Source organism: Trachurus japonicus, chromosome 16, assembly GCF_045865225.1.
Source record: "Trachurus japonicus isolate A0001 chromosome 16, Traja_1.0".
NCBI lineage: Eukaryota > Metazoa > Chordata > Actinopteri > Carangiformes > Carangidae > Trachurus > Trachurus japonicus.
Genome location: NC_140922.1, coordinates 17,668,427 through 17,696,173, shown reverse-complemented (window position 1 = coordinate 17,696,173; position 27,747 = coordinate 17,668,427). Strand labels below are relative to the sequence as shown.

The 27,747-nt window shown below is 45.1% G+C and overlaps 1 protein-coding gene across 1 annotated transcript; it reads left to right on the top strand.

The window, feature by feature from the left end:
• The first annotated feature begins 317 nt into the window (after window positions 1-317).
• Window positions 318-27,686, top strand: LOC146972271 (uncharacterized). The gene is made up of 5 exons (XM_085802302.1): window positions 318-422; window positions 21,597-21,742; window positions 22,925-23,063; window positions 23,904-24,011; window positions 26,095-27,686. Exons 1-5 carry the CDS (start codon window positions 384-386, stop codon window positions 27,235-27,237), a joined length of 1,575 nt encoding a protein of 524 aa, XP_085658428.1. The 5' UTR covers window positions 318-383; the 3' UTR covers window positions 27,238-27,686.
• Window positions 27,687-27,747: the final 61 nt, after the last annotated feature.

The following is a 27,747-nucleotide window of genomic DNA, read 5'->3' as shown; positions in this document are numbered from 1 at the left end:
CATGACATTGTGTCCCTAATGCATTTGATCCTCTTCTTTCCCTCTGATGTTTCCAATCACCCCTCTCTGTTTCACAGGAGAATTCAAATGGCCATTGGGGAGATATTTCACTATCAATAAACATTTGTGGTGTTTGCTAATGCACACAGAGGGGCCTTATGTGCCAGGGAATACCTCCTCTAATCTGCAGCATTAATGCTTTCTGAGGAACTCATGCAGTCACGTGTCCTCCTGTTTAGCAGACATTCCCTATTCTTATTGGTTCTACGACACACTATCTTATGTCATGTTTCTCATTCTTGACCTCTTTTGTGCAAGGAAATAGACCACATGCAAAAAGGCGTGGAACAGGTAGGCTATAAGAGAGACAACTATGTTAACTCATGTTCAGACCTGACACAGCCGCCCTCTACAGCGCTAAGGTAAGCTTCTGAGGAGAGTTTTGTGACACCTCAGGACTATTTCTCCATTTTTATCCAGTTTAATCCACACAGCTCTAAAATAATGTAGTATTAGAATTACCATTAACCTTTTCACTCTTTATTTCTGTTTTGAACTAGTAAGCCTTTTATTTTGGCAGTAGATCATGTCGATTTTTTACAGCCCTTTGAGGTCATAATTATAGCACAATTATAAGCACCTTTATTGAACGGACTGGGTTTGCTAACATGTTACGTGTCTGCATTATCTTGGATACTGTAACTAGCCTATTTGTTTTTATACTATTAACCAATGAAATTAAAGTGTGATTAATGTTTTTAAGTAGCCTACTTGATTTCACAGTCCAGTGAATGCAAAGACCAACTTGTTATGTCCTGTGGATTTACCAGTTTGTCAGCTAATATCCAGTTATACAACACACAGCTCTAGGTCTGTGTGGGAAAAAAATATTGCAGAATGCTGACTGGAAGTCAGTCTTCTGTTCTTCAGATGATAATCGTGTCTGTTTAGATCAGCACCAAGGGCTGTTATTACACAACAGGTAGAGCTATGGTTGATTTACATGGTCACTGTACACACAGCAGCTTGTTTGTATTATTTATTCCTGTCAGCTATGTGGTGGTTACTTGAAGTTTCAGGATATCCTGGTTCCAAACGCCTGAATCACCATTCTGTGACTCAAATTAAGTGTGTAAAATGGCAGATCAGTTGGATTGTAAAGGGTCTGCATTCCTACTGTTACCCAGTAGAGTGAGACTGAAGCGACACTCCCTTCCCGGGAATAATTATTCCTGCTCATGTGAACATATGTAACCGGTTCGTGGAGTACTCTGCGTTGTTGTGCAAATAATCACAGTCCTCCTAGAGGTTATTTCTTTTATTCCTGACCAAGTGAAAGAAACAAAAACAAAACACAATCAGCTCCGTCTCCCCAACCCCTCTCAACAAACTGACCAGACGAGAAGTGACCAGTTAAAAAAAGTAAACATACCTGACCAAGTGAAAGAAACAAAAACAAAACACAATCAGCTCCGTCTCCCCAACCCCTATAAAGGAAACATGACAAATGTATATATAAATTGGAAAAACATAAAAAAAGAGACAAAATAAAAACACCAACAGACACAGAAAAGAAAGAAAACTCACCTCTCAACAAACTGACCAGACGAGAAGTGACCAAAACAAAACCAACGGTTACATTTATATATGGGGGTGGGGCCGCCCAAGGAGGAATGCAGGGGCAGGGGGCCCCAAAAGAAAATAATACAAAATACAAATAAATAAAATAAAACGTCAGGTAATAAATAAAACAAAATAATAAAAAATGAATGAATAAAAAAACAGATAAAAATATATCAAACAAATCAACTACAATTTTATATAATTATATTTAATATTAACCCTGTTACACTCACCCCCCTAGAATTATATAAAATTCTTAGTAGCATATCAAAAATAACACATACAAAAACAGGCCTAAATATCCAAACATACACTCAGCAACATAAGCTTCCCATGGAAAGGATAGGAGAATAAGAGGTTCGCTCGGCGCCTAGCAAAAGCTCAAATTACTCCACAGACAAAATGAAGTGCCTTATACACCACACGAACAGGCCAAAAATGTGTTTCCAAGACCATAAAAAAAATAAAAGGTTATCAAATTGGTGGTAATCACATCAATATAAAGAGAGACCAAGAATAAAGATTACAATATATATCACTTTTGTACAAATTGACCTCACATATGTTAATGAACCTCACATATCACACATTAATAACAGCATTAGAATTTTGCTCAAATCCTAACAAGGTCTCAAGCTGTGTCATGGACTCAATGAGACGACACACAGGTCTGATTACTCTGCCAAACCGTGAGGTGAGTCCATCTTCTACATTACGTCTCAGAAAAGAACCTGAACTGGCAGGAGGTGGACACGGCAGGGGAGCAGAAAAAACTTGAGGTTGGTCTAGGACACTAGCAGGTGGGGGGTCTATGACACCAGTGGGAGCGGCTGGGGCCAGGGAGGCCAGGGGGGGAGGGGCCAACAGACTGTCCTGGGCAGGGGGGTCGTCAATAGAGGACTGCTCGTGCACCCATGAAGCGGTGCGGCCGTTTTCCCATTCACTTACGTTTAAGAGGGAACCAGCCAGGGACGGTTCAGCTGCTGCAGCTGCAGTGTCCAACGCAGCCGTTTCAGTATCATGCCAACCAGATTGGGAAGGGACATCAGCTACACTACGGGCAGGTGTGGACAGTGGAACAGCGACATCATCATGAGTGTCATGAGTGTCATTCAAAGGCAAAAAGTTGACCTGGAGCAGTAAATTTCGATGGACAACGCGCTCACATCCGTCCTGATCTCTGATACGGTAAATATGCAAAGCAGGTTTTGCAGCAACCACAGTACAGACGGACGGCTTCCACTTATCAGAAAGCTTGCGCTTCCCAGTGACACCTTTGTTCGCCAGCAGCACCCGATCCCCGACAGACAGAGACTGACCTTTGACCCGTTTGTTGTACTGATCACACTGATGTTTCTGCTCAGCTGTGCAGTTTTCCTGAGCAAAAGCCATCGCACAGTGCAGATCTTCTAAAAGAGACTTCACATACACATCATAGTCACACACAGTCACGTCACGGAACACATTCTTAAACATGAGGTCGACTGGCAGCCTGGGGACCCTTCCAAACATCAAATAGAAAGGTGCAAACCCTGTGGTCTCATGAACAGTGCAGTTGTAAACAAACGTCATGGACTGAATCATCTGCGGCCATTTCTGTTTGGACCGAGGAGGAAGAGATCTCAGCATGTTGCCTAAGGTGCGGTTAAACCGTTCAGTGCAACCGTTTCCCATTGGATGATATGGTGATGTATGTGACTTTTCAACCCCTGACAGCTTCAAGAGTTCAGCAATCAGCTCACTTTCAAAATTCGCTCCCTGGTCAGAATGCAAGCGCTGAGGAAAGCCATAGACACAGAAAAAGTTGTCCCACAGTTTCTTTGCCACTCTCTTGGCAGTCTGATCCTGACAGGGGAACGCATGTGCAAGCTTCGTAAAATGATCAGTGATCACCAGAACATCAACAGACTTGTTATCACTACCCTCAGCTGACCAAAAGTCCACACATACAAGTTCCAAAGGAGCAGTGGTCTTAATGCTCTCCAGCGGGGCTCTAGCAGACGGCTCAGGGGTTTTGCTGAGAACACACCTGTGACAACACCTCACATAATCACGCACGTATCTCTCCATATCATACCAGAAAAAGCGTTGGCGAGCCAACGAAAGTGTGCGGGGCTGACCCTGGTGACCAGCATGGTCATGAACACCACACAGGGCGTCAGCTTTCAACGAATCGGGCACAACAAACTGAAACCGCTTATGCTTGGACAACGGGTTCTTTGTGACCCTGTAAAGGATGCCATTCAAGAGTGTCAGTTTTTCCCATTGTTTGAGGAGTCTGATGGTGAGTTGACTTTCATTGCAGCGTTCACGTCTGGAGGGCCTACGCTTCCGCTCAACGTAGTAAATAACCCTGGAAATGACTGAATCTCGCTGCTGATGAGACTGAAGGTCACTGAGAGATAAAGAAGGAAGCACATCCTGACCTGAAGGTGTTAAAGTGGTCAGATGATCGGCAAGGGAGGCTGCTCGCTGTCTAGGGGCAGAGTCCCAGTCATCCAAAGAGGAGAGGATAGAAGAGACGTCGTCCTCAGACAGAGAACCATTAAAGGCAGCTGAAGGAGAAGAATTATCCAAGGACAGAGGTTGACAGGTAAGACGGAAGGTGTCCTGCACACAGCCGCAGTCGACATCCTCAGCCTGACCAAGTAGCCCAGAGTAAGGTTCACACAACAGCCTCTCCTTTAAAGGCCTCACAAAAGGATCCCTGCTGAGTGCATCCGCTACTACATTCAAGCGACCAGGAATGTGCTTGATTTCAAAGGAATATGGAGCCAGCTTAGAGACCCAACGCTGCTCACAGGCATCAAGCTTCGGTTTGGTCAGTATATATGTGAGTGGATTGTTGTCTGACCACACAGTGAACTTATGACCCTTGAGCCAATGACTGAACTTTTCGCACACAGCCCATTTCAGAGCTAAGAATTCCAGCCTGTGAGCTGGATAATTAGCTTGACTGCGAGTGAGGGATTTGCTAGCAAAAGCAACGGGTCTCGCTCTCTCCTCGCCAGCCGGCACTTGTGAAAGTACAGCCCCTAGACCATCAAGAGACGCATCGGTGGAAAGGACGAAAGGTCTATCAAAGTCTGGGTGTGACAGTACCACACTGTTGAGGAGCGAGTTTTTCAGACCTTCGAAAGCGGCCTCACAAGCAGGAGTCCAGTCTTCTGAGGTCAGTTCACGGAAAGTTCCAGCTCTACGTCGGCCGAAGGAGCCTTTAGTTTTTCTCTTCTGACCAGCAGTAAGAGCGTAAAGTGGCTTAGCGATGGAAGAGCAGCCAGGAATGAAGTGTTGGTAATAAAGCACCATGCCAAGAAAAGACTTGACTTTCCGCTGAGATGGAGTGCAACCATCGTCCTTCATGAGATCTTCTTTCCGAAAAGCAGAGATCACTTTCACTTTCTCTTGGTCAACCGAAACACCACTGTTGTCAACCACATGACCAAGAAACCTCACGGACTTCCTGAGAAAATGACACTTCTTCTGTGCTAGCTTCAGGTTGTTAGCCCTGAGACGTGAAAAGACGGTGTCAAGACGTTTCAGGGCCTCTTCCTCAGAAGGAGCAAAAACAAGCAGGTCATCCAAATAACAAAGGAGGCTGGAAAAGTTCAGATCACCGAAGACACTGATCATCATCCGCATAAAGGTTGCCGGACTGTTACATAGGCCCTGGGGAAGCCGGTTATACTCATAAAGGCCCATGGGTGTTGTAAAGGCTGTGAACCGTCTGTCAGACTCATGGAGGGGGATGTTGTAAAACCCTGATGTAAGATCCATGGTGCTGAAAAAGGCGTTCCCCCCAAGAGCAGCAAGACAATCAGCCTGGTGGGGCAGCGGGTGTGCGTCTTTGACAGTCTTGGCATTGAGCCAACGGAAATCAGTACAGATCCTCAAATCTCCAGACTTCTTCCAGACCAGGACCAGTGGTGAGGCATATTCACTAACAGACTTACTGATGATGCCTTTCATCTCCATCTCAGACAGCGCCTCTCTCAGTTTGTGATAATGTGCTGGAGGAAGACGGCGATAAGGCAGCCGGAAAGGGCGATCATCAGTAAGATGGATACGATGGACAAAATCCTTTGCCTCCCCACAATCCAGCTTGTCCTTGGAGAACACATCCTGGTAAGTAAGCACAAGATCAGCCAGCCTTTCTTTCCATTCATTTGACACATCACAGCCCTCAAGATCAATGTCAGCCAAGCCACAGGCTTTAAGTTGCTGAGAGGGAGGAGAAGCAGTGTCTGAAGCGGAAGCACAGTCATGAACCTGACCAGACTGAGGCCTACTCACACCCTGGGAGATAGGAAGATCCTCCACTGCAACACATGGAAAAACATCTGCCACCTTTGCATTCCTGCGCAGTGTGACAGGGCTCATAGTAGGATTAAGAATTTTCATAGGGACCCAACGGTCGCCCCACATAGGTGCTACAACCCGACCAACAATGATTTCCTTTGGAGCAGAACGAGAAGACGTGGGCTCCACTATGACAGCGCTCCCCGGTGAAACAGGAGCATTACCAGGCAATTTACCCCACACCAAATACTCCTGCTGGGGAGCAAGAGTGACAGCCTGCCGCAGCTTAACAGTGCCAACTTTCTCAGGTAGTTCAGGACCTGACCAGCGGGTAATACAGCTGAGTAACTGCAAGAACTGTTCACATTCAGGGTCGGAGTTCCTGGAACGAATGAGCTCCCAGTATTTCTCATCTGATCTCAGCCCCTGTATTAATGGTCTGATGATATTACTTCCAATGATGAGGTCGTCTCTCTGACCTGGAACAAGAAAAATAGGCACAATGAATTTTGAACTGAAAATCTCAACAGCCAACTCATAAATGCAACTGGGTTGTGTTGTGAGACCACCACAACCAACAAGGACCACTTTCTCAGGAACAGACAGAGGACTCAAGAGAACACCCGCAGCTTTAAGCTTGGACTCCCCCTCCGCACTGAGCGTGCACGACATACTCCCAGAATCAAGCATACCTTTCAAAGTGGTCTGACCCCCAACAGAAACCGGAACATAGAACAAATCACTAGCCACTTCAACTCTGTGAGAACCAACAACAATCACTGTATTGTCACTGGGAAGATTACTACAGCAATTCACGTAAACTGACTGCACATCCCTATCAACAGCGAGGGTTTCACCAGCAATGCCCATGCTACCCCTCTCAACACACAGGCGCTCTAGTTTAAATCAGCCGGGGAAGGAGAAGGAGGCATTGCAGCTGTGGAGCCGGAGAGCTGTGGACACATCTGTCTAGTATGGCCAGGGAGAAAGCAATGGTAGCACAATCTGCACTTTCTGCAGTGAGCTTGGGTTGAATGGTCGCTTGAACTGCAAACTCTGCATGAAGACGGTCCTGAGCGCTGCTGATTACGGTGATGATTGAACTGCCTCTGGGCGGGCTGATAGCTGACTGGCTGAAAGTTGGCAACCCTCTGGCTAGTAGCAAGAGAAGCGTTACAAAGAGACAGAACTTTGTCAAACATGGCCACGACCTGCTGGACGCCAGACTCTGCAGCTGGCTGAACAGCGGCAGCAGGGGGCGGGTCAGAGGCACTTGCACATAGTGGGTTCAAAGAAGCGGGTTTGTGCGGATTCACCATTTCGCCCGACCCAAGATGACTACAGACCAAGAGTGGAGGAGGCAAAGATGTAGGTGTGAGCCCTGACTGACATGCTGATGCAGGGTATATACGCAAATCTTTGAGTCAATTTACTACCATTTAATACCTTTTTTCACTACCTTCAGATTTTTTTTAATACCACCACGACATCGAGTTGCACCAACAGACCTGCAAACTCCAGAGAGTAAAAAGGGTGACAAGGTCCGAAAAACCAAACCAACCCCCCCCCCCCCCCCCCGGGAGAAAATTTTTGTGATTTTAATATGCAAGTTATGCTCTTTGGAGCGTTCCCAGTTAAACAGAGAGCAAATCTCTCATTAAAAAGACAGCTTTGAGAGAATAAGTACACCTCAATCAGGTGGGGTCAGCTGCAGAAAATGTTCACATTATTTGACTAAAGATTATGCATCAGTTTGGATGACCACATGACCTGTGGCTTTCAGCTTTCTATGATTATATTTAGCCTACTGTTTACAGCTGAGAATATCAGGTATTGTCCCCCCTCCATTAAATACAGTGCTGTGAAAAAGTATTTGCCCCCTTCCTGATTTCTTACTTTTTTGCAGATTTGTCACACAATGTTTTTATTTATTTGTATAATATTTTGATGGGGCAGCCATCTTGGGAAGGTTTTCACCACTGTTCCAAGCTTTCTCCATTAGTGGATAAAGGCTCTCACCATGGATCACTGGAGCCTGGATGTGAAGAGTGAAATTGAACCAGCTTTCCAAAAAAAATAAAAAGGTTTATCAAAGTTAGTTCATGATTTAACAAGAGGGGGCAATTACTTTTTCACATAGGATCAGGTAGGTTTGCATAGCTTTTTTCCCCTTAATAAATGAAATCATAATTTAAAAAGTGCATTTTATATTTACCGTACTTCGGTCATCTTTGTCTAGGCTATTAAAAGTTGTTTGATGACTAATAACAAGTTTGAGTAAGAAATCAGGAAGGGGAAAATACTTTTTCACAGCATTGTATGTAGCCTGGGGGTTGAAAATCACAGCACATAAAATGAGTGTGTATCACGTCTTTCCACATACGTTCTTCCTTCGCCTTTCAAACGGAGCAGAACCGGTCTGACAGAACACCAGCGGTAGAAGCAGGTATGGAGCTGTGTGCCGCGGACGTGCATGAAAAAACAAGCACGGCGAATGTGCGGTGCGCCGCGTGCATAACTCGCGCCCACATTGAAAGTATGTGAGCAAAAGACGCTACAGCTGAATGGCCCCGATGCACACACACACGCTTATCCAAGGCGCCTGTCATCATAGTTTTCTGCGTTCCACCGATACATCAGATAACTTCCCGCGTGTCGTTTCAAAATAAAAGCTGTCCGATATGTTTATCAAGACTCTATCACTCCCCCCCCCCCCCCCCCCCCTTTGAAAAACTCCCCGGTTCTGCACGATTCACGTAAACGACCCAGTTGACCAGAAAAACGGCGATTATAGCCGAAAGGTGACTAGTTTGCAGGTATGAATCAATCAGAAAGATTTTATGACATGTACATAGATTTTATCATCCAACACTTACTTACATCATTACCATTACCCAGGAGACTCGGTTGCACAACAGGGCATCATCCATAAGTCATCAGGAACATTTGATCAAAAATAAAATATCTTATCATGCCTTTCTCAATCACCAGCCTCTCTCCCCTGATCCCACCCTCACCTGCCCCCCCTCACTCACTCACCTCACTCCACCTCCCTCCCTCACCCAGTTTGCCTCGCTCCGTCTTCCTTCCTCACCTCCCTCCCTCACCCAACTCACCTCACTAAAATAAATACCTGGTTCTGTCTCTACCGTCACAGAACACAGTGGTAGGCCATATATATGTTTTTTTTTTACATCAGTGTGAAAAGTTTCAACAATGTCCGCACATCTGCACCGCCGGTCTGTGTCTCACGTGCACTCACTCATCTGACCTCAGCTCTCAGTAGAAGCTGCAGCTGCTGCAGGTGTCTGTATCTGTAGCGCTTCGGGGCTTCCTGCCCTTTCAAACGGAGCAGACCCGGACCCGGTCCGACTAAACATCGGGCTGGCAGTAGAAGGTTCATGGAGCTGTGAGCCGCGAGTGCATGAAAAAAGAGCACATCGGATGTGCGGCGCGTGACGTGCATCTACATTGACACACACATAGGCTACATCAAGGCGCCTGTCATCTCAATTTAAGTCTTCTGCAAACTTGCATTTTCCCATATTCGAGACGTTTTGCCACACGCTAAAATCCGAAGAGATTCACTAGCACTTCTATCCGCCTGACAACTATGCGCGCGAAGATGATTTTAGATTTCTAGCGGCCAATGAATACAATGAATTGATATGACGTAAATATCATTCCTATTTTTTTTGAAGTAGCGGCGCAAGCAAGTAATGCTTTATTTATTTTATTACGCCTATTTCATCAAAATAAAACCAGTCATTGTCCAAAAGAAAAAAAAATAATACCTATTCTTTAAAATTAATACCTTTGGACCAAATTTATCACTTTTTAAGGCCATTAAATTTTGCTTTTTTGATTTATCACTTTTTAATACTTTTTAAAACCCCGCGGACACCCTGTGATGACTCACCCTGAGACAACCCGGAGCTGGGAGGGTTAAAAGACTCAGTGACTGGACTCTGATTGTAAGCTGACAAACCCACTGCATGATGAGTCTGGGCTGCTGCCGTCCTCACACGTCTTGTATGGCTGTCCAGACGCTCCTGAACCTCGGCTGCAGTCCATTGCTCTGGAGCCTTCAGTTGAAAAGACATGGCAAGACCTGGATCGGGGCAATGGTTGATAAACATCATGACTACCTCTGTGCTGGGGTCCTCAACAGACTTACCTCTTCTACGAAGGCACTCATCAGCGGCATCAATGGATTTGTTAAGGCGGATCCAGTAATCCATAGCACTCTCACTGACACGAGGAATAGTGCTGTAGAAATCTCTCATGGGCAGGTTAGAATATGACAGTTCGCTGAAGTTACGCTTTAATATGTCAAACACAGCTAAAGGCAGGTCAGATGCACTCAGTCCACTACAACTGCGAAGGGACACTTTAACCACATCTCTGGCTCTACCTGTTAGTCTCGACATTATCAGATCACACATTTCAGCAGGTGTGTCACATTTCACTCTTTTCAGGTAACAGTTCATCATATCCTTCCATTCATGAACAGAGAACAAATCAGTGTGATCACCTCTGAAGTAAGGTGGTGCTTTGACGTCAGACTGCACAAGGACCTTGAGCTGCGACAAACTAGCATCACTGGACAACTGACTCGTGGAAGACTGGACCTGATCTGCATTGGGCTGCTGCATAGTGCTAAGGTTGGCTGAAATAGTGTCTCCTATTTTCTTGGCTAAATCTGTGATTAAGGTACCAAGGGCCTCAACGGGGACGACTTGTGTAGGCTCAGGGGCAGACTGGGTAAGTGGCGTGGAGCTAGCAGTGGGAGCTAATGACGGGTCAAAAATGGACTGATCAGGTGCGTAGTTGAGAGCACCGGGGGACATGGACCTACCTCTGCCAAAACACAGTGAAGCAATCTGCTGGCCCCTCCCCAGTGTGACATCATGCCCATGACCAACGCCACGACCAAAGTTGGTATGAACCCTAAAAGTGCCCTCCCCTGCCATTATAGCCAAGTAGCAAAGAAAATAAAAGAATTTTTTTTTTCCAAACAAAATAATAACACAGGAAGGACAATACACACACAACTTTTTTTTTTTTTTTCACACAAAAAACAAACACAGACAATACACACAAGACACAAGACAATTTTTTTTTTTTTTTTTTTTTTTTTTTTACAAAAAAAAAGAAAGACAATTTTCCCTTTTTATCCTTTTCTTCGCTCAATAGGAGTAAATAAAAATACAACCCTCACTTAATATCAGCTAACTCAGATGAAAATGTTGAACAGTTTCCCAATGAGAGTTCATACAGTCTGATTAACTTCAAACATCGCGTATATCGGCTTTAATCCCTGGGGTCAACAAACCTCCGGCTAGAGCCGAGCGTCAACGAAGTCAGCTGGTGAGCGAAGCCTGCGCCAGACACCGCGGAGAAGAGCCGGTTCATCAGCAGCAGCCGCTGCCGAGCATCACTGCCTGCCACCGCCGAGGAACAGAGCCGTGGAGCCGCAGAGCTGAGAGCCAGGACCGCCGCCGCCACACCGAGAGAGGAGAGGAGGAAAGCCCCGAGACCGGACCGCAGCTAGCGAGCGTTGCTCTCCGCCGACACCGTGGAGGATGGTCGCGAGACAGGACCGTTGGCTAACAGCCGTTAGCTCCCCGCTGACACCATGGAGGATGGTCGCGAGACAGGACCGTTGGCTGTCAGCCGTTAGCTCCCCGCTGACACCGTGGAGGATGGTCGCGAGACAGGACCGTTGGCTGTCAGCCGTTAGCTCCCTGGTAACACCGTGGAGGAGGATCGTGATACAGGACCGTTGGCTGTCAGCCGTTGGCTCCTGTCGATACCATGGAGGGGAGGAGGGGAGAGAGCCCGGAGCAGCACCCGGTGGATCAGACGACACTGACCGGAGATACGACGGGTCACGGCACCAAGTGTAACCGGTTCGTGGAGTACTCTGCGTTGTTGTGCAAATAATCACAGTCCTCCTAGAGGTTATTTCTTTTATTCCTGACCAGTTGAAAGAAACAAAAACAAAACACAATCAGCTCCGTCTCCCCAACCCCTCTCAACAAACTGACCAGACGAGAAGTGACCAGTTAAAAAAAGTAAACATACCTGACCAGTTGAAAGAAACAAAAACAAAACACAATCAGCTCCGTCTCCCCAACCCCTATAAAGGAAACATGACAAATGTATATATAAATTGGAAAAACATAAAAAAAGAGACAAAATAAAAACACCAACAGACACAGAAAAGAAAGAAAACTCACCTCTCAACAAACTGACCAGACGAGAAGTGACCAAAACAAAACCAACGGTTACATTTATATATGGGGGTGGGGCCGCCCAGGGAGGAATGCAGGGGCAGGGGGCCCCAAAAGAAAATAATACAAAATACAAATAAATAAAATAAAACGTCAGGTAATAAATAAAACAAAATAATAAAAAATGAATGAATAAAAAAACAGATAAAAATATATTTAAAAAAATCAACTACAATTTTATATAATTATATTTAATATTAACCCTGTTACACTCACCCCCCTAGAATTATATAAAATTCTTAGTAGCATATCAAAAATAACACATACAAAAACAGGCCTAAATATATAAACATACACTCAGCAACATAAGCTTCCCATGGAAAGGATAGGAGAATAAGAGGTTCGCTCGGCGCCTAGCAAAAGCTCAAATTACTCCACAGACAAAATGAAGTGCCTTATACACCACACAAACAGGCCAAAAATGTGTTTCCAAGACCATAAAAAAAAATAAAAGGTTATCAAATTGGTGGTAATCACATCAATATAAAGAGAGACCAAGAATAAAGAGTACAATATATATGACTTTTGTACAAATTAACCTCACATATGTTAATGAACCTCACATATCACACATTAATAACAGCATTAGAATTTTGCTCAAATCCTAACAAGGTCTCAAGCTGTGTCATGGACTCAATGAGACGACACACAGGTCTGATTACTCTGCCAAACCGTGAGGTGAGTCCATCTTCTACATTACGTCTCAGAAAAGAACCTGAACTGGCAGGAGGTGGACATGGCAGGGGAGCAGAAAAAACTTGAGGTTGGTCTAGGACACTAGCAGGTGGGGGGTCTATGACACCAGTGGGAGCGGCTGGGGCCAGGGAGGCCAGAGGGGGAGGGGCCAACAGACTGTCCTGGGCAGGGGGGTCGTCAATAGAGGACTGCTCGTGCACCCATGAAGCGGTGCGGCCGTTTTCCCATTCACTTACGTTTAAGAGGGAACCAGCCAGGGACGGTTCAGCTGCTGCAGCTGCAGTGTCCAACGCAGCCGTTTCAGTATCATGCCAACCAGATTGGGAAGGGACATCAGCTACACTACGGGCAGGTGTGGACAGTGGAACAGCGACATCATCATGAGTGTCATGAGTGTCATTCAAAGGCAAAAAGTTGACCTGGAGCAGTAAATTTCGATGGACAACGCGCTCACATCCGTCCTGATCTCTGATACGGTAAATATGCAAAGCAGGTTTTGCAGCAACCACAGTACAGACGGACGGCTTCCACTTATCAGAAAGCTTGCGCTTCCCAGTGACACCTTTGTTCGCCAGCAGCACCCGATCCCCGACAGACAGAGACTGACCTTTGACCCGTTTGTTGTACTGATCACACTGATGTTTCTGCTCAGCTGTGCAGTTTTCCTGAGCAAAAGCCATGGCACAGTGCAGATCTTCTAAAAGAGACTTCACATACACATCATAGTCACACACAGTCACGTCACGGAACACATTCTTAAACATGAGGTCGACTGGCAGCCTGGGGACCCTTCCAAACATCAAATAGAAAGGTGCAAACCCTGTGGTCTCATGAACAGTGCAGTTGTAAACAAACGTCATGGACTGAATCATCTGCGGCCATTTCTGTTTGGACCGAGGAGGAAGAGATCTCAGCATGTTGCCTAAGGTGCGGTTAAACCGTTCAGTGCAACCGTTTCCCATTGGATGATATGGTGATGTATGTGACTTTTCAACCCCTGACAGCTTCAAGAGTTCAGCAATCAGCTCACTTTCAAAATTCGCTCCCTGGTCAGAATGCAAGCGCTGAGGAAAGCCATAGACACAGAAAAAGTTGTCCCACAGTTTCTTTGCCACTCTCTTGGCAGTTTGATCCTGACAGGGGAACGCATGTGCAAGCTTCGTAAAATGATCAGTGATCACCAGAACATCAACAGACTTGTTATCACTACCCTCAGCTGACCAAAAGTCCACACATACAAGTTCCAAAGGAGCAGTGGTCTTAATGCTCTCCAGCGGGGCTCTAGCAGACGGCTCAGGGGTTTTGCTGAGAACACACCTGTGACAACACCTCACATAATCGCGCACGTATCTCTCCATATCATACCAGAAAAAGCGTTGGCGAGCCAACGAAAGTGTGCGGGGCTGACCCTGGTGACCAGCATGGTCATGAACACCACACAGGGCATCAGCTTTCAACGAATCGGGCACAACAAACTGAAACCGCTTATGCTTGGACAACGGGTTCTTTGTGACCCTGTAAAGGATGCCATTCAAGAGTGTCAGTTTTTCCCATTGTTTGAGGAGTCTGATGGTGAGTTGACTTTCATTGTAGCGTTCACGTCTGGAGGGCCTACGCTTCCGCTCAACATAGTAAATAACCCTGGAAATGACTGAATCTCGCTGCTGATGAGACTGAAGGTCACTGAGAGATAAAGAAGGAAGCACATCCTGACCTGAAGGTGTTAAAGTGGTCAGATGATCGGCAAGGGAGGCTGCTCGCTGTCTAGGGGCAGAGTCCCAGTCATCCAAAGAGGAGAGGATAGAAGAGACGTCGTCCTCAGACAGAGAACCATTAAAGGCAGCTGAAGGAGAAGAATTATCCAAGGACAGAGGTTGACAGGTAAGACGGAAGGTGTCCTGCACACAGCCGCAGTCGACATCCTCAGCCTGACCAAGTAGCCCAGAGTAAGGTTCACACAACAGCCTCTCCTTTAAAGGCCTCACAAAAGGATCCCTGCTGAGTGCATCCGCTACTACATTCAAGCGACCAGGAATGTGCTTGATTTCAAAGGAATATGGAGCCAGCTTAGAGACCCAACGCTGCTCACAGGCATCAAGCTTCGGTTTGGTCAGTATATATGTGAGTGGATTGTTGTCTGACCACACAGTGAACTTATGACCCTTGAGCCAATGACTGAACTTTTCGCACACAGCCCATTTCAGAGCTAAGAATTCCAGCCTGTGAGCTGGATAATTAGCTTGACTGCGAGTGAGGGATTTGCTTGCAAAAGCAACGGGTCTCGCTCTCTCCTCGCCAGCCGGCACTTGTGAAAGTACAGCCCCTAGACCATCAAGAGACGCATCGGTGGAAAGGATGAAAGGTCTATCAAAGTCTGGGTGTGACAGTACCACACTGTTGAGGAGCGAGTTTTTCAGACCTTCAAAAGCGGCCTCACAAGCAGGAGTCCAGTCTTCTGAGGTCAGTTCACGGAAAGTTCCAGCTCTACGTCGGCCGAAGGAGCCTTTAGTTTTTCTCTTCTGACCAGCAGTAAGAGCGTAAAGTGGCTTAGCGATGGAAGAGCAGCCAGGAATGAAGTGTTGGTAATAAAGCACCATGCCAAGAAAAGACTTGACTTTCCGCTGAGATGGAGTGCAACCATCGTCCTTCATGAGATCTTCTTTCCGAAAAGCAGAGATCACTTTCACTTTCTCTTGGTCAACCGAAACACCACTGTTGTCAACCACATGACCAAGAAACCTCACGGACTTCCTGAGAAAATGACACTTCTTCTGTGCTAGCTTCAGGTTGTTAGCCCTGAGACGTGAAAAGACGGTGTCAAGACGTTTCAGGGCCTCTTCCTCAGAAGGAGCAAAAACAAGCAGGTCATCCAAATAACAAAGGAGGCTGGAAAAGTTCAGATCACCGAAGACACTGATCATCATCCGCATAAAGGTTGCCGGACTGTTACATAGGCCCTGGGGAAGCCGGTTATACTCATAAAGGCCCATGGGTGTTGTAAAGGCTGTGAACCGTCTGTCAGACTCATGGAGGGGGATGTTGTAAAACCCCGATGTAAGATCCATGGTGCTGAAAAAGGCGTTCCCCCCAAGAGCAGCAAGACAATCAGCCTGGTGGGGCAGCGGGTGTGCGTCTTTGACAGTCTTGGCATTGAGCCAACGGAAATCAGTACAGATCCTCAAATCCCCAGACTTCTTCCAGACCAGGACCAGTGGTGAAGCATATTCACTAACAGACTTACTGATGATGCCTTTCATCTCCATCTCAGACAGCGCCTCTCTCAGTTTGTGATAATGTGCTGGAGGAAGACGGCGATAAGGCAGCCGGAAAGGGCGATCATCAGTAAGATGGATACGATGGACAAAATCCTTTGCCTCCCCACAATCCAGCTTGTCCTTGGAGAACACATCCTGGTAAGTAAGCACAAGATCAGCCAGCCTTTCTTTCCATTCATTTGACACATCACAGCCCTCAAGATCAATGTCAGCCAAGCCGCAGGCTTTAAGTTGCTGAGAGGGAGGAGAAGCAGTGTCTGAAGCGGAAGCACAGTCATGAACCTGACCAGACTGAGGCCTACTCACACCCTGGGAGATAGGAAGATCCTCCACTGCAACACATGGAAAAACATCTGCCACCTTTGCATTCCTGCGCAGTGTGACAGGGCTCATAGTAGGATTAAGAATTTTCATAGGGACCCAACGGTCGCCCCACATAGGTGCTACAACCCGACCAACAATGATGTCCTTTGGAGCAGAACGAGAAGACGTGGGCTCCACTATGACAGCGCTCCCCGGTGAAACAGGAGCATTACCAGGCAATTTACCCCACACCAAATACTCCTGCTGGGGAGCAAGAGTGACAGCCTGCCGCAGCTTAACAGTGCCAACTTTCTCAGGTAGTTCAGGACCTGACCAGCGGGTAATACAGCTGAGTAACTGCAAGAACTGTTCACATTCAGGGTCGGAGTTCCTGGAACGAATGAGCTCCCAGTATTTCTCATCTGATCTCAGCCCCTGTACTAATGGTCTGATGATATTACTTCCAATGATGAGGTCGTCTCTCTGACCTGGAACAAGAAAAATAGGCACAATGAATTTTGAACTGAAAATCTCAACAGCCAACTCATAAATGCAACTGGGTTGTGTTGTGAGACCACCACAACCAACAAGGACCACTTTCTCAGGAACAGACAGAGGACTCAAGAGAACACCCGCAGCTTTAAGCTTGGACTCCCCCTCCGCACTGAGCGTGCACGACATACTCCCAGAATCAAGCATACCTTTCAAAGTGGTCTGACCCCCAACGGAAACCGGAACATAGAACAAATCACTAGCCACTTCAACTCTGTGAGAACCAACAACAATCACTGTATTGTCACTGGGAAGATTACTACAGCAATTCACGTAAACTGACTGCACATCCCTATCAACAGCGAGGGTTTCCTCAGCAATGCCCATGCTACCCCTCTCAACACACAGGCGCCCTAGTTTAAATCAGCCGGGGAAGGAGAAGGAGGCATTGCAGCTGTGGAGCCGGAGAGCTGTGGACACATCTGTCTAATATGGCCAGGGAGAAAGCAATGGTAGCACAATCTGCACTTTCTGCAGTGAGCTTGGGTTGAATGGTCGCTTGAACTGCAAACTCTGCATGAAGACGGTCCTGAGCGCTGCTGATTACGGTGATGATTGAACTGCCTCTGGGCGGGCTGATAGCTGACTGGCTGAAAGTTGGTAACCCTCTGGCTAGTAGCAAGAGAAGCATTACAAAGAGACAGAACTTTGTCAAACATGGCCACGACCTGCTGGACGCCAGACTCTGCAGCTGCCTGAACAGCGGCAGCAGGGGGCGGGTCAGAGGCACTTGCACATAGTGGGTTCAAAGAAGCGGGTTTGTGCGGATTCACCATTTCGCCCGACCCAAGATGACTACAGACCAAGAGTGGAGGAGGCAAAGATGTAGGTGTGAGCCCTGACTGACATGCTGATGACTCACCCTGAGACAACCCGGAGCTGGGAGGGTTAAAAGACTCAGTGACTGGACTCTGATTGTAAGCTGACAAACCCACTGCATGATGAGTCTGGGCTGCTGCCGTCCTCACACGTCTTGTATGGCTGTCCAGACGCTCCTGAACCTCGGCTGCAGTCCATTGCTCTGGAGCCTTCAGTTGAAAAGACATGGCAAGACCTGGATCGGGGCAATGGTTGATAAACATCATGACTACCTCTGTGCTGGGGTCCTCAACAGACTTACCTCTTCTACGAAGGCACTCATCAGCGGCATCAATGGATTTGTTAAGGCGGATCCAGTAATCCATAGCACTCTCACTGACACGAGGAATAGTGCTGTAGAAATCTCTCATGGGCAGGTTAGAATATGACAGTTCGCTGAAGTTACGCTTTAATATGTCAAACACAGCTAAAGGCAGGTCAGATGCACTCAGTCCACTACAACTGCGAAGGGACACTTTAACCACATCTCTGGCTCTACCTGTTAGTCTCGACATTATCAGATCACACATTTCAGCAGGTGTGTCACATTTCACTCTTTTCAGGTAACAGTTCATCATATCCTCCCATTCATGAACAGAGAACAAATCAGTGTGATCACCTCTGAAGTAAGGTGGTGCTTTGACGTCAGACTGCACAAGGACCTTGAGCTGCGACAAACTAGCATCACTGGACAACTGACTCGTGGAAGACTGGACCTGATCTGCATTGGGCTGCTGCATAGTGCTAAGGTTGGCTGAAATAGTGTCTCCTATTTTCTTGGCTAAATCTGTGATTAAGGTACCAAGGGCCTCAACGGGGACGACTTGTGTAGGCTCAGGGGCAGACTGGGTAAGTGGCGTGGAGCTAGCAGTGGGAGCTAATGACGGGTCAAAAATGGACTGATCAGGTGCGTAGTTGAGAGCACCGGGGGACATGGACCTACCTCTGCCAAAACACAGTGAAGCAATCTGCTGGCCCCTCCCCAGTGTGACATCATGCCCATGACCAATGCCACGACCAAAGTTGGTATGAACCCTAAAAGTGCCCTCCCCTGCCATTATAGCCAAGTAGCAAAGAAAATAAAAGAATTTTTTTTTTTTTTCCAAACAAAATAATAACACAGGAAGGACAATACACACACAACTTTTTTTTCACACAAAAAACAAACACAGACAATACACACAAGACACAAGACAATAAAACTTCTTTTTTTTTTTTTTTTTTACAAAAAAAAGAAAGACAATTTTCCCTTTTTATCCTTTTCTTCGCTCAATAGGAGTAAATAAAAATACAACCCTCACTTAATATCAGCTAACTCAGATGAAAATGTTGAACAGTTTCCCAATGAGAGTTCATACAGTCTGATTAACTTCAAACATCGCGTATAGCGGCTTTAATCCCTGGGGTCAACAAACCTCCGGCTAGAGCCGAGCGTCAACGAAGTCAGCTGGTGAGCGAAGCCTGCGCCAGACACCGCGGAGAAGAGCCGGTTCATCAGCAGCAGCCGCTGCCGAGCATCACTGCCTGCCACCGCCGAGGAACAGAGCCGTGGAGCCGCAGAGCTGAGAGCCAGGACCGCCGCCGCCACACCGAGAGAGGAGAGGAGGAAAGCCCCGAGACCGGACCGCAGCTAGCGAGCGTTGCTCTCCGCCGACACCGTGGAAGATGGTCGCGAGACAGGACCGTTGGCTAACAGCCGTTAGCTCTCCGCCGACACCGTGGAGGATGGTCGCGAGACAGGACCGTTGGCTAACAGCCGTTAGCTCCCCGCTGACACCGTGGAGGATGGTCGCGAGACAGGACCGTTGGCTGTCAGCCGTTAGCTCCCTGCTAACACCGTGGAGGATGGTCGCGAGACAGGACCGTTGGCTGTCAGCCGTTAGCTCTCCGCCGACACCGTGGAGGATGGTCGCGAGACAGGACCGTTGGCTGTCAGCCGTTAGCTCCCCGCTGACACCGTGGAGGAGGATCGTGATACAGAACCGTTGGCTGTCAGCCGTTGGCTCCTGTCGATACCATGGAGGGGAGGAGGGGAGAGAGCCCGGAGCAGCACCCGGTGGATCAGACGACACTGACCGGAGATACGACGGGTCACGGCACCAAGTGTAACCGGTTCGTGGAGTACTCTGCGTTGTTGTGCAAATAATCACAGTCCTCCTAGAGGTTATTTCTTTTATTCCTGACCAAGTGAAAGAAACAAAAACAAAACACAATCAGCTCCGTCTCCCCAACCCCTCTCAACAAACTGACCAGACGAGAAGTGACCAGTTAAAAAAAGTAAACATACCTGACCAAGTGAAAGAAACAAAAACAAAACACAATCAGCTCCGTCTCCCCAACCCCTATAAAGGAAACATGACAAATGTATATATAAATTGGAAAAACATAAAAAAAGAGACAAAATAAAAACACCAACAGACACAGAAAAGAAAGAAAACTCACCTCTCAACAAACTGACCAGACGAGAAGTGACCAAAACAAAACCAACGGTTACATTTATATATGGGGGTGGGGCCGCCCAAGGAGGAATGCAGGGGCAGGGGGCCCCAAAAGAAAATAATACAAAATACAAATAAATAAAATAAAACGTCAGGTAATAAATAAAACAAAATAATAAAAAATGAATGAATAAAAAAACAGATAAAAATATATCAAACAAATCAACTACAATTTTATATAATTATATTTAATATTAACCCTGTTACACATATTGCTTCTTAGCTTTAATGGACTGTTGTGTTGACAGAGTCAGTTATGCTGAAAAGAAGCTTCGAGGAGATTCAAACACATTTGACAATTCAGCACAGAAGTATAAGAAACACGATGTACATTAGCCAGGTAATACTTAGTTAAAATACTCATAGAGCATCAGAGTGGCTCCTGCAAGTATTTCATTAAAATATTAGACATTGTTACTGATTTCTGTTTACAAAGTACTTGTCGAAGTGAAGTGGTTGAACCCACAACAATGCACATTTCATTTTCTACTGAAGTTTTTCTAGCAGTGTAAAAAGTAAAATGCATAAAGTATGTAAGTGTAAATACTCAAGAAAAGTACAAGTAGCTCAAGAGGTAAGAGGTACAAAAATAAATGACTTGTTCTATTATTTATCAGTATGATATTTTCCACAGTTTGGAAGTTGTCAGAGGTTTTCAATCATTTTGGTGACTATAAATAACTTATTGCTGGAAAAATTCACCTGAAACACCAAGCCAACTGGAATTTAGCTTGACATGAGTCATGTCTTTAATTGCCTTCCTATAATCGTGAGCACAGTCATAATAGTCCAATCTGAATTTGCTAGAACATGATAGTCAGAAGCACTCAAACATTATGCACAATGACAAGGAGGAAAGCCCCAAAAATCACACCAGCCTCCACCAAAAACAGGAACAGGAGCAGTACTTGTAAGAGGAAGATGATAAACACTGACTGAAGGAATAGCACCACCACAACTTAAACGATGACCACAAGTGCAAGTCAGCATGACTGACAATCTCAAACAATAAGTAAACATTATGGTATTCACCAAACTGGCTTTTTTTTTTTTTTGAGAAACTTCTGTATATTCTAAGTGCTATTTAGTCCAATCCTGCCGTAATGATATTGTTTAGTCTGAGCTTGAACATAAGTACAGTATAAAAGCTATACAATATATGAACTCACTCTCATGCCCATCTCAACGTCTTCTAGATGGCGTACTCCACCGGCACTCTGGCTCAGGGCTGTTTTGGGAAGGTGTACAGGGAGAAGTACAATGACACATGGGCTGCTATAAAGAAGGTGCCCCATCAGCTCATCAACAGGAAGGACCTAGAGAGAGAGTGTGAAGTGTACAAGTAAGTAAAGTAACCAAGTGCTAGGAAGGAGAAGGTCATTACTTCAATTGCGGTTAGGTAAAACACCCAAGTTTCCAATGTGTCATGTCGGTGAAACTTTTCTCCCAAGTACGATCATTGCCTCAAAGCAACTACATTTTAGAGTAGCATGTTTATGTAATACCAGTAAAAACAAAAATGTATTTGTATAACATGCTATCACAAGACAGAAAGAGTAAAATAGTGATTGGAAATGCAATTTGACAGTAAAGGAAAACAAAATGGGAGGTAACTATAGAATTGTTCAACTCCATTAAAGATCACTGGGTTTCATGCAAAAGGAAAAGTTGATGGTAATCTATTGCACCACAACAAACATGTGTACTTGAAAGGTGAACTTAATTGAGATTTTGGAAAAAGTATTTGATGTGTTAGAAATGTTTTAAAATGATGGATGACATTTTACCTTTACTGTAAGCCCTCTTATTAACATATAAATGATATTTATATGTACATTTATATGTAAATGTTAACATTATATTGTGTTATATTATGATTAGAGTATTTCATAAACATTCATGAAATATTATTTCATAACTGTTTCTAAAATACTGAGCAGATACTTGTGTTCTTCCTTCCTCTGTGGACACCTTCAAGTGGAAGCTGGTGTATAAACAGATAAAGATAATGTAGGGAAGGGAAATTGATTTGTGTTGCACATTATTATACACAGAGGTCACTGAATGTGCTTTAGAGAAGTAAAAAGCAAAAAAAAAGTAAAAGGAATTATATGAAAACAACATGAAAACTGTCTGATGATAGTGATATAAATAGTGTAGGTAATCCCCCATTTCCCTTTATAATTTCACTGTCACTATAAGGATGTCCAATATTTATTCAGTAGCCTAGCTTGAATGTAAAACTTAATAACTGTCATTTGTGGGCTATAATCTTTAACCAATGTTGACATGGAGAGCTTTCTTTGGAAACTTTGCCAACTCCCCTTTAAGATGTTTCATTGTGCAAACCAATAAAGATTAGCTGAAGAAACCATGGAACTCACCAAGATCTGAGTTGAAGTTTGTTGCTTTTTTTTTTTTTAATTGATGATGTCTGCATTGGGACTGAAAACCTTGACATTCATACAGAAGTTGCTCACCTGTCCTTTCACTGTCACTTTGTTTAATGTATTTTGTTTTGCAGCAAGGCAAATCATCCCAACATAGTGAAGCTTCTGGGAAACATCAATCTCAAAGATGGGAAATGGATCATTCCTCTCGAGTTTATTTTTGGAGAGGACCTGGAGACCACCATCTTCAAAGCATCAAAGTCCAAAATACAGGTAGGCCAGACAAAGTGCAGATGATGTAAGAATAAAGGGTTACACTTTACTTGAAGGTGTCGTCATAAGAGTGACATGACACTGTCATAAGAGTTACATGACACAGTCATGAACGTGTCATAAACATTATGTTAATGTCATAACGTTGTCATTAAGTGTCATTCGGTTTTTGTAGGGTTAGGGTCAGGGTTAGGGTTAACCGAATGACACTTAATGACAACGTTATGACATTGACATAATGTTTATGACACGTTCATGACTGTGTCATGTCACTCTTATGACGATACCTTCAAGTAAAGTGTTACCGAATAAAGTACAGATAAAAATTAAATCCACACGTACTTTTTATGAAATAGTGCCAAACCAGAAACATGCTGCATAAGTTTAAGTCTCATTATGAATCTTAGTTGAATGAAATGAGATTAACTTGTCTTTATTTATTATACAGCAGTCCCAGGTTCTACAAGTGTTAAATATGCACAAATTCAGTTAATGATAAAAGTTGTTTTTAGGAGTAGTCTACAGTGAACATTCGCTGTGCTTCCTGGAATACATTTCTGTCATTATGTCATGCGTCGTTTATACCTCAGGCTACTCCTCAGAGTTACTGGGAATAGATGTATTGGTTTGGCCAATGTTTCTGGGGTGCACACTGATCATTTCTTTCCTCCTCATTAAACATTAGTCATTATTACCACCTCATGCCTGCACTTGATGAGTGAACCTTAGGCCTGAAGGAAAAGGGTTGTGCAACTCTTTGAGGAAGTTGTTGTGAATTTTCTGTTGGTGATACTTGATGCTAATCTAGTTGAACTTGATCTCAAATTCTCATCTCCACAGCTGACTCCAGCTAATAGAGGAACTATCATTATTGGCATGTGTGAGGGGCTGCTTCACCTCCACTCCAAAGACATTGTCCACCAAGACCTCAAGCCTGAAAACATCATGGTGAGTGGAGAGGCGCCCACCCTGTACCGTCAGTGTACTAGCCAAAACTTTGTCGTATTGAGACTTTGATAAAACCCACAAGTTGACCATATACAGAAACAATTTAAGGAGGAACTGCTTGACTAGTTACACATAAACAATAACACATCACAAATACAGATGTCCCAGATGTTCCTGAGGAACATTCAATGATGGAGATGCTAAAAAAAATAGGAAATGGCTATTACTAGATCAATCTAATCAGAATTGACAATATTAGAATCATACTGAATGAAATCAATCAAATTGAAGAGTGTGTACCTAATGTTCTTCAGTTTTTATTCCTCGGGTGTGCTGGCAACTGTTAAGGCCACAATGGTGTTACTGTCACGTTGTCTGTATGTCCTATTGTTGTAAGTGTGATATGTCAATAACACCTTGAGGGAATTTCTTCAAATCTGGCACAAACATTCATTTGGACTCAGGGTGAAGAGACCCAATTTTGGTGGTCAAAGGTCAAGGTCACAGTGACCTTACAAAATGTGGTTGCGGCCTTGTGAATGCAATATCTCAGATGTTTCTCCTACATTCTGCCATATGACTTTTTGAGTGTTTCTATTGAATTTCATCTATTATTATGTGTTTTTTGGGGGGATATATGTGTTATTAATGATGTGTTATTGATGCATTTAAGATTATTTCTGCATTTGCTTGTGTTTTGTCCATTGCATAGCTTTTAGAGATGCTAGCAACACTGATCTGTCAGTCCACCACTTTGATTCAGACTGAAGTATCTCAACAGCTAAAGTTGGTTCAGATTTCCAATGGTTCTTCTATGGCATATCTTCTGTTATGGGTCCACATGAAATTTGCTACATATGCCAATTTCACTTCTTAAAGCAGAAGTAAGTGGTCCGGTCGTTTTCGCTAATGCTGCGTTCCAGGCAGGCTTTTGAAATCGTAAATTACAGCTTCAAGTCACAACTTACGACTTTGTAGCGTTCCAGGCAACCCACTCGTGTTTTTCCGACCTGTTTCACCGGTGAAAGTCACTATAACGGCCACTCGTAACTTCCGACCGGTGAACTCGTACCAGATCGAACTGGTACGACTTCACGGTCGGAAAAATACGAGTTTCCTTGAACGCACCATAACAGTCCTCGTCCCTACGTCGCCACATTCACGGCGTCCCTTGGCTGCACACACAGCCCTGCATGCCGTTCTCTCTCCTCATTGGATAAAAACTGTAGGATACGATAAATGTTTTCTCCTCGGCTTACAGCAGAGCAGAGTGACTGACAGACCCGTGTTTCAGACCAAACACTCTATGTGAGTGATTGCTGTCGGAAGATATAACTATTTAAGACTTATATTAACACAAATATATCACTTACTTCTGCTTTAATTCCACTTAATTGTGGTCCACATAATGAAACCAATCATTTCTTTGTGACTCATGTTACGCCCGGCTCTGAGGCCGCAACAACACAAAGGGCAAGGCAGCGCGATGAATCAAAATACAATGTATTTTATTGAGTTGACAACAAAGGAAATGTGCGATGGGGTGTGGGAGTGAGCGTCAGTAGTGTGTGCAGGTGTTTGAGTGATATGTAGCATGTGTGGTGCATGTTGTCAGGTGCAGAACATAACAAAAGAGGTGCAGCAGGTTGAAGGTCCCTGGGATGAATGAGAGAGCGAGGCAGCCCACGGCAGAGGTTTATATCAGCCAGCCAATCAGGGAACCATACGCAGGCGCTTCCAGCCGGTCCGCAATCAGCAGCCTGTAAACACACCCACACAGCAGACACACCCACGCAGACACACACAGACAGGACACAGCCATAGGCTGGGGCCGTAACACTCAATACATCTCAGGCTAATGACAATCCCATCAGCCTCTGCTCTTAGCATGTTAGCATTATCATGAGAAGTCAGCATGCTAATGTTACCTTATGTGGGTAAATGCAGCCTCACTGAGTAACTGGCTTTAAACTCTTCATGAAATCTGAACCAAAGCGAAAGAAGAAGCAGAATTACTGTCTAGTTGAATATTATTCAAAACTGAGAACTTGTATTCTAAACTCAACAATATTTTGTCTGCTAGGTGGAACATAACACAAACAGAGCAGTGATCATCGATCTGGGACTAGCCAAGTTCTTCCGACATGGTCTCAACTCTGCCATGGACATGGGGAATGAGGCCTACTCAGCTCCTGAGGTGCTGCGGAGGTGCAGCCAGCGAGACCAGCGATCAGATGTATGGGCCATGGGTAAGATCATTGCTGAGCTCTGTGCCCGGATTCGGCTGTACACACCCAGCGTCTGTCCTGCCAAGATCAAAGAGACTCTGCATGATCAGCCCTACTGCCACGCTGTGTGTAGGATGGTAGACCCTAACCCTTCTCTGAGGGCATCAATGGGGGGTGTCATCAGTGACATACGAAGGGCAGGAGGTGCAGGCATTGTCACCAATGCACCTGTTCAAAGAGAACACCTCAAGGTTCCTTCACCCAATATTAATGCCAGGAACCGGAGTCCATCACCAGTGAACAGGGATCCATTATTGAAAAGAGATCCATCGCCAATGAGGGGGGCCCCATCACCGTTCAACAGGGATCCATCGCCACTAAACAGGGCCCCATCACCGTTCAACAGGGATCCATCGCCATTAAACAGGGGTCCATCACCATTAAACAGGGATCCATCACCATTAAACAAGGGTCCATCACCATTAAACAGGGCTGCATCACCGTTCAACAGGGATCCATCACCACTAAACAGGGCCCCATCACCGTTCAACAGGGATCCATCGCCACTTAACAGGGCCCCATCACCGTTCAACAGGGATCCATCGCCACTTAACAGGGCCCCATCACCGTTCAACAGGGATCCATCGCCACTAAACAAGGGTCCATCACCATTAAACAAGGGTCCATCACCATTAAACAAGGGTCCATCACCCTTCAACAGGGATCCATCACCACTAAACAGGGATCCATCACCACTAAATAAAGCTCAGGCTGTTGTCCCGACAGGTGGAACTGACATTGTGCAGGATTTACAAAAAATGAGGCTCTACCAAGAGGCTGCCAAGGACCTGCCCTGCAACCTGCCAACAACAGGGAGGGTGGTTTTTCGGCGCTTTGAGCAGAGAAACGGTGAGGTGGAAAAATGGGAGCAGAAGGAGGTGGTGACACGTGATGGGAAGATAATCAAGTTTGATGATGTCAAGTTTGACTCTAAATAATAACAATAGTTTCAGGATTTGCTAAGTGATTGCATGTACTACTGGTGGAAAGGTTTGTTCAGGGTCACCTCACATTTGCATGTACTACTGGTGGAAAGGTTTGTTTGTGCTCACATTTTTGTATTTTCTTAGAAGAGCATTTAAAAATGCAGTTCCACTCAGTAAAAATGACGTAAGACTGTTGTCGGCACCTATCTCAGGAGCAGATATAAAAATGTATACATTATGGCAGTTTTAAGCTGTAATAAAATGTGGTAAAATGGTTGGTTGGTTGTGCCTGAACATGATATTCAGCCATGTCAGGAATCTGAATAAGCTCATTTTCTTGCCAAGAAAGAGGTGTCTCCAGGAACGAACAATCATCAATGTTTTTCAGCATCTGAATGTATAAGACTGTGAACATGGCTCATACATTGTGTATATATTTTTCTATAAAGACAATTGAAAAGGTCTACAAAATGTCTGTGAGAAGCGCTTTACCTCTAACAATTTCTATTCAAAAGAATCTCC

Bases quoted from the DNA above. Each gene is read 5' to 3' on its own strand.
- LOC146972271 (XM_085802302.1), top strand. From the start codon at position 384: ATGTTCAGACCTGACACAGCCGCCCTCTACAGCGCTAAG. The intron at 423-21,596 runs GTAAGCTTCTGA...AACGTCTTCTAG, and splicing joins CCGCCCTCTACAGCGCTAAG to ATGGCGTACTCCACCGGCAC. The intron at 24,012-26,094 runs GTGAGTGGAGAG...TTTGTCTGCTAG, and splicing joins TCAAGCCTGAAAACATCATG to GTGGAACATAACACAAACAG.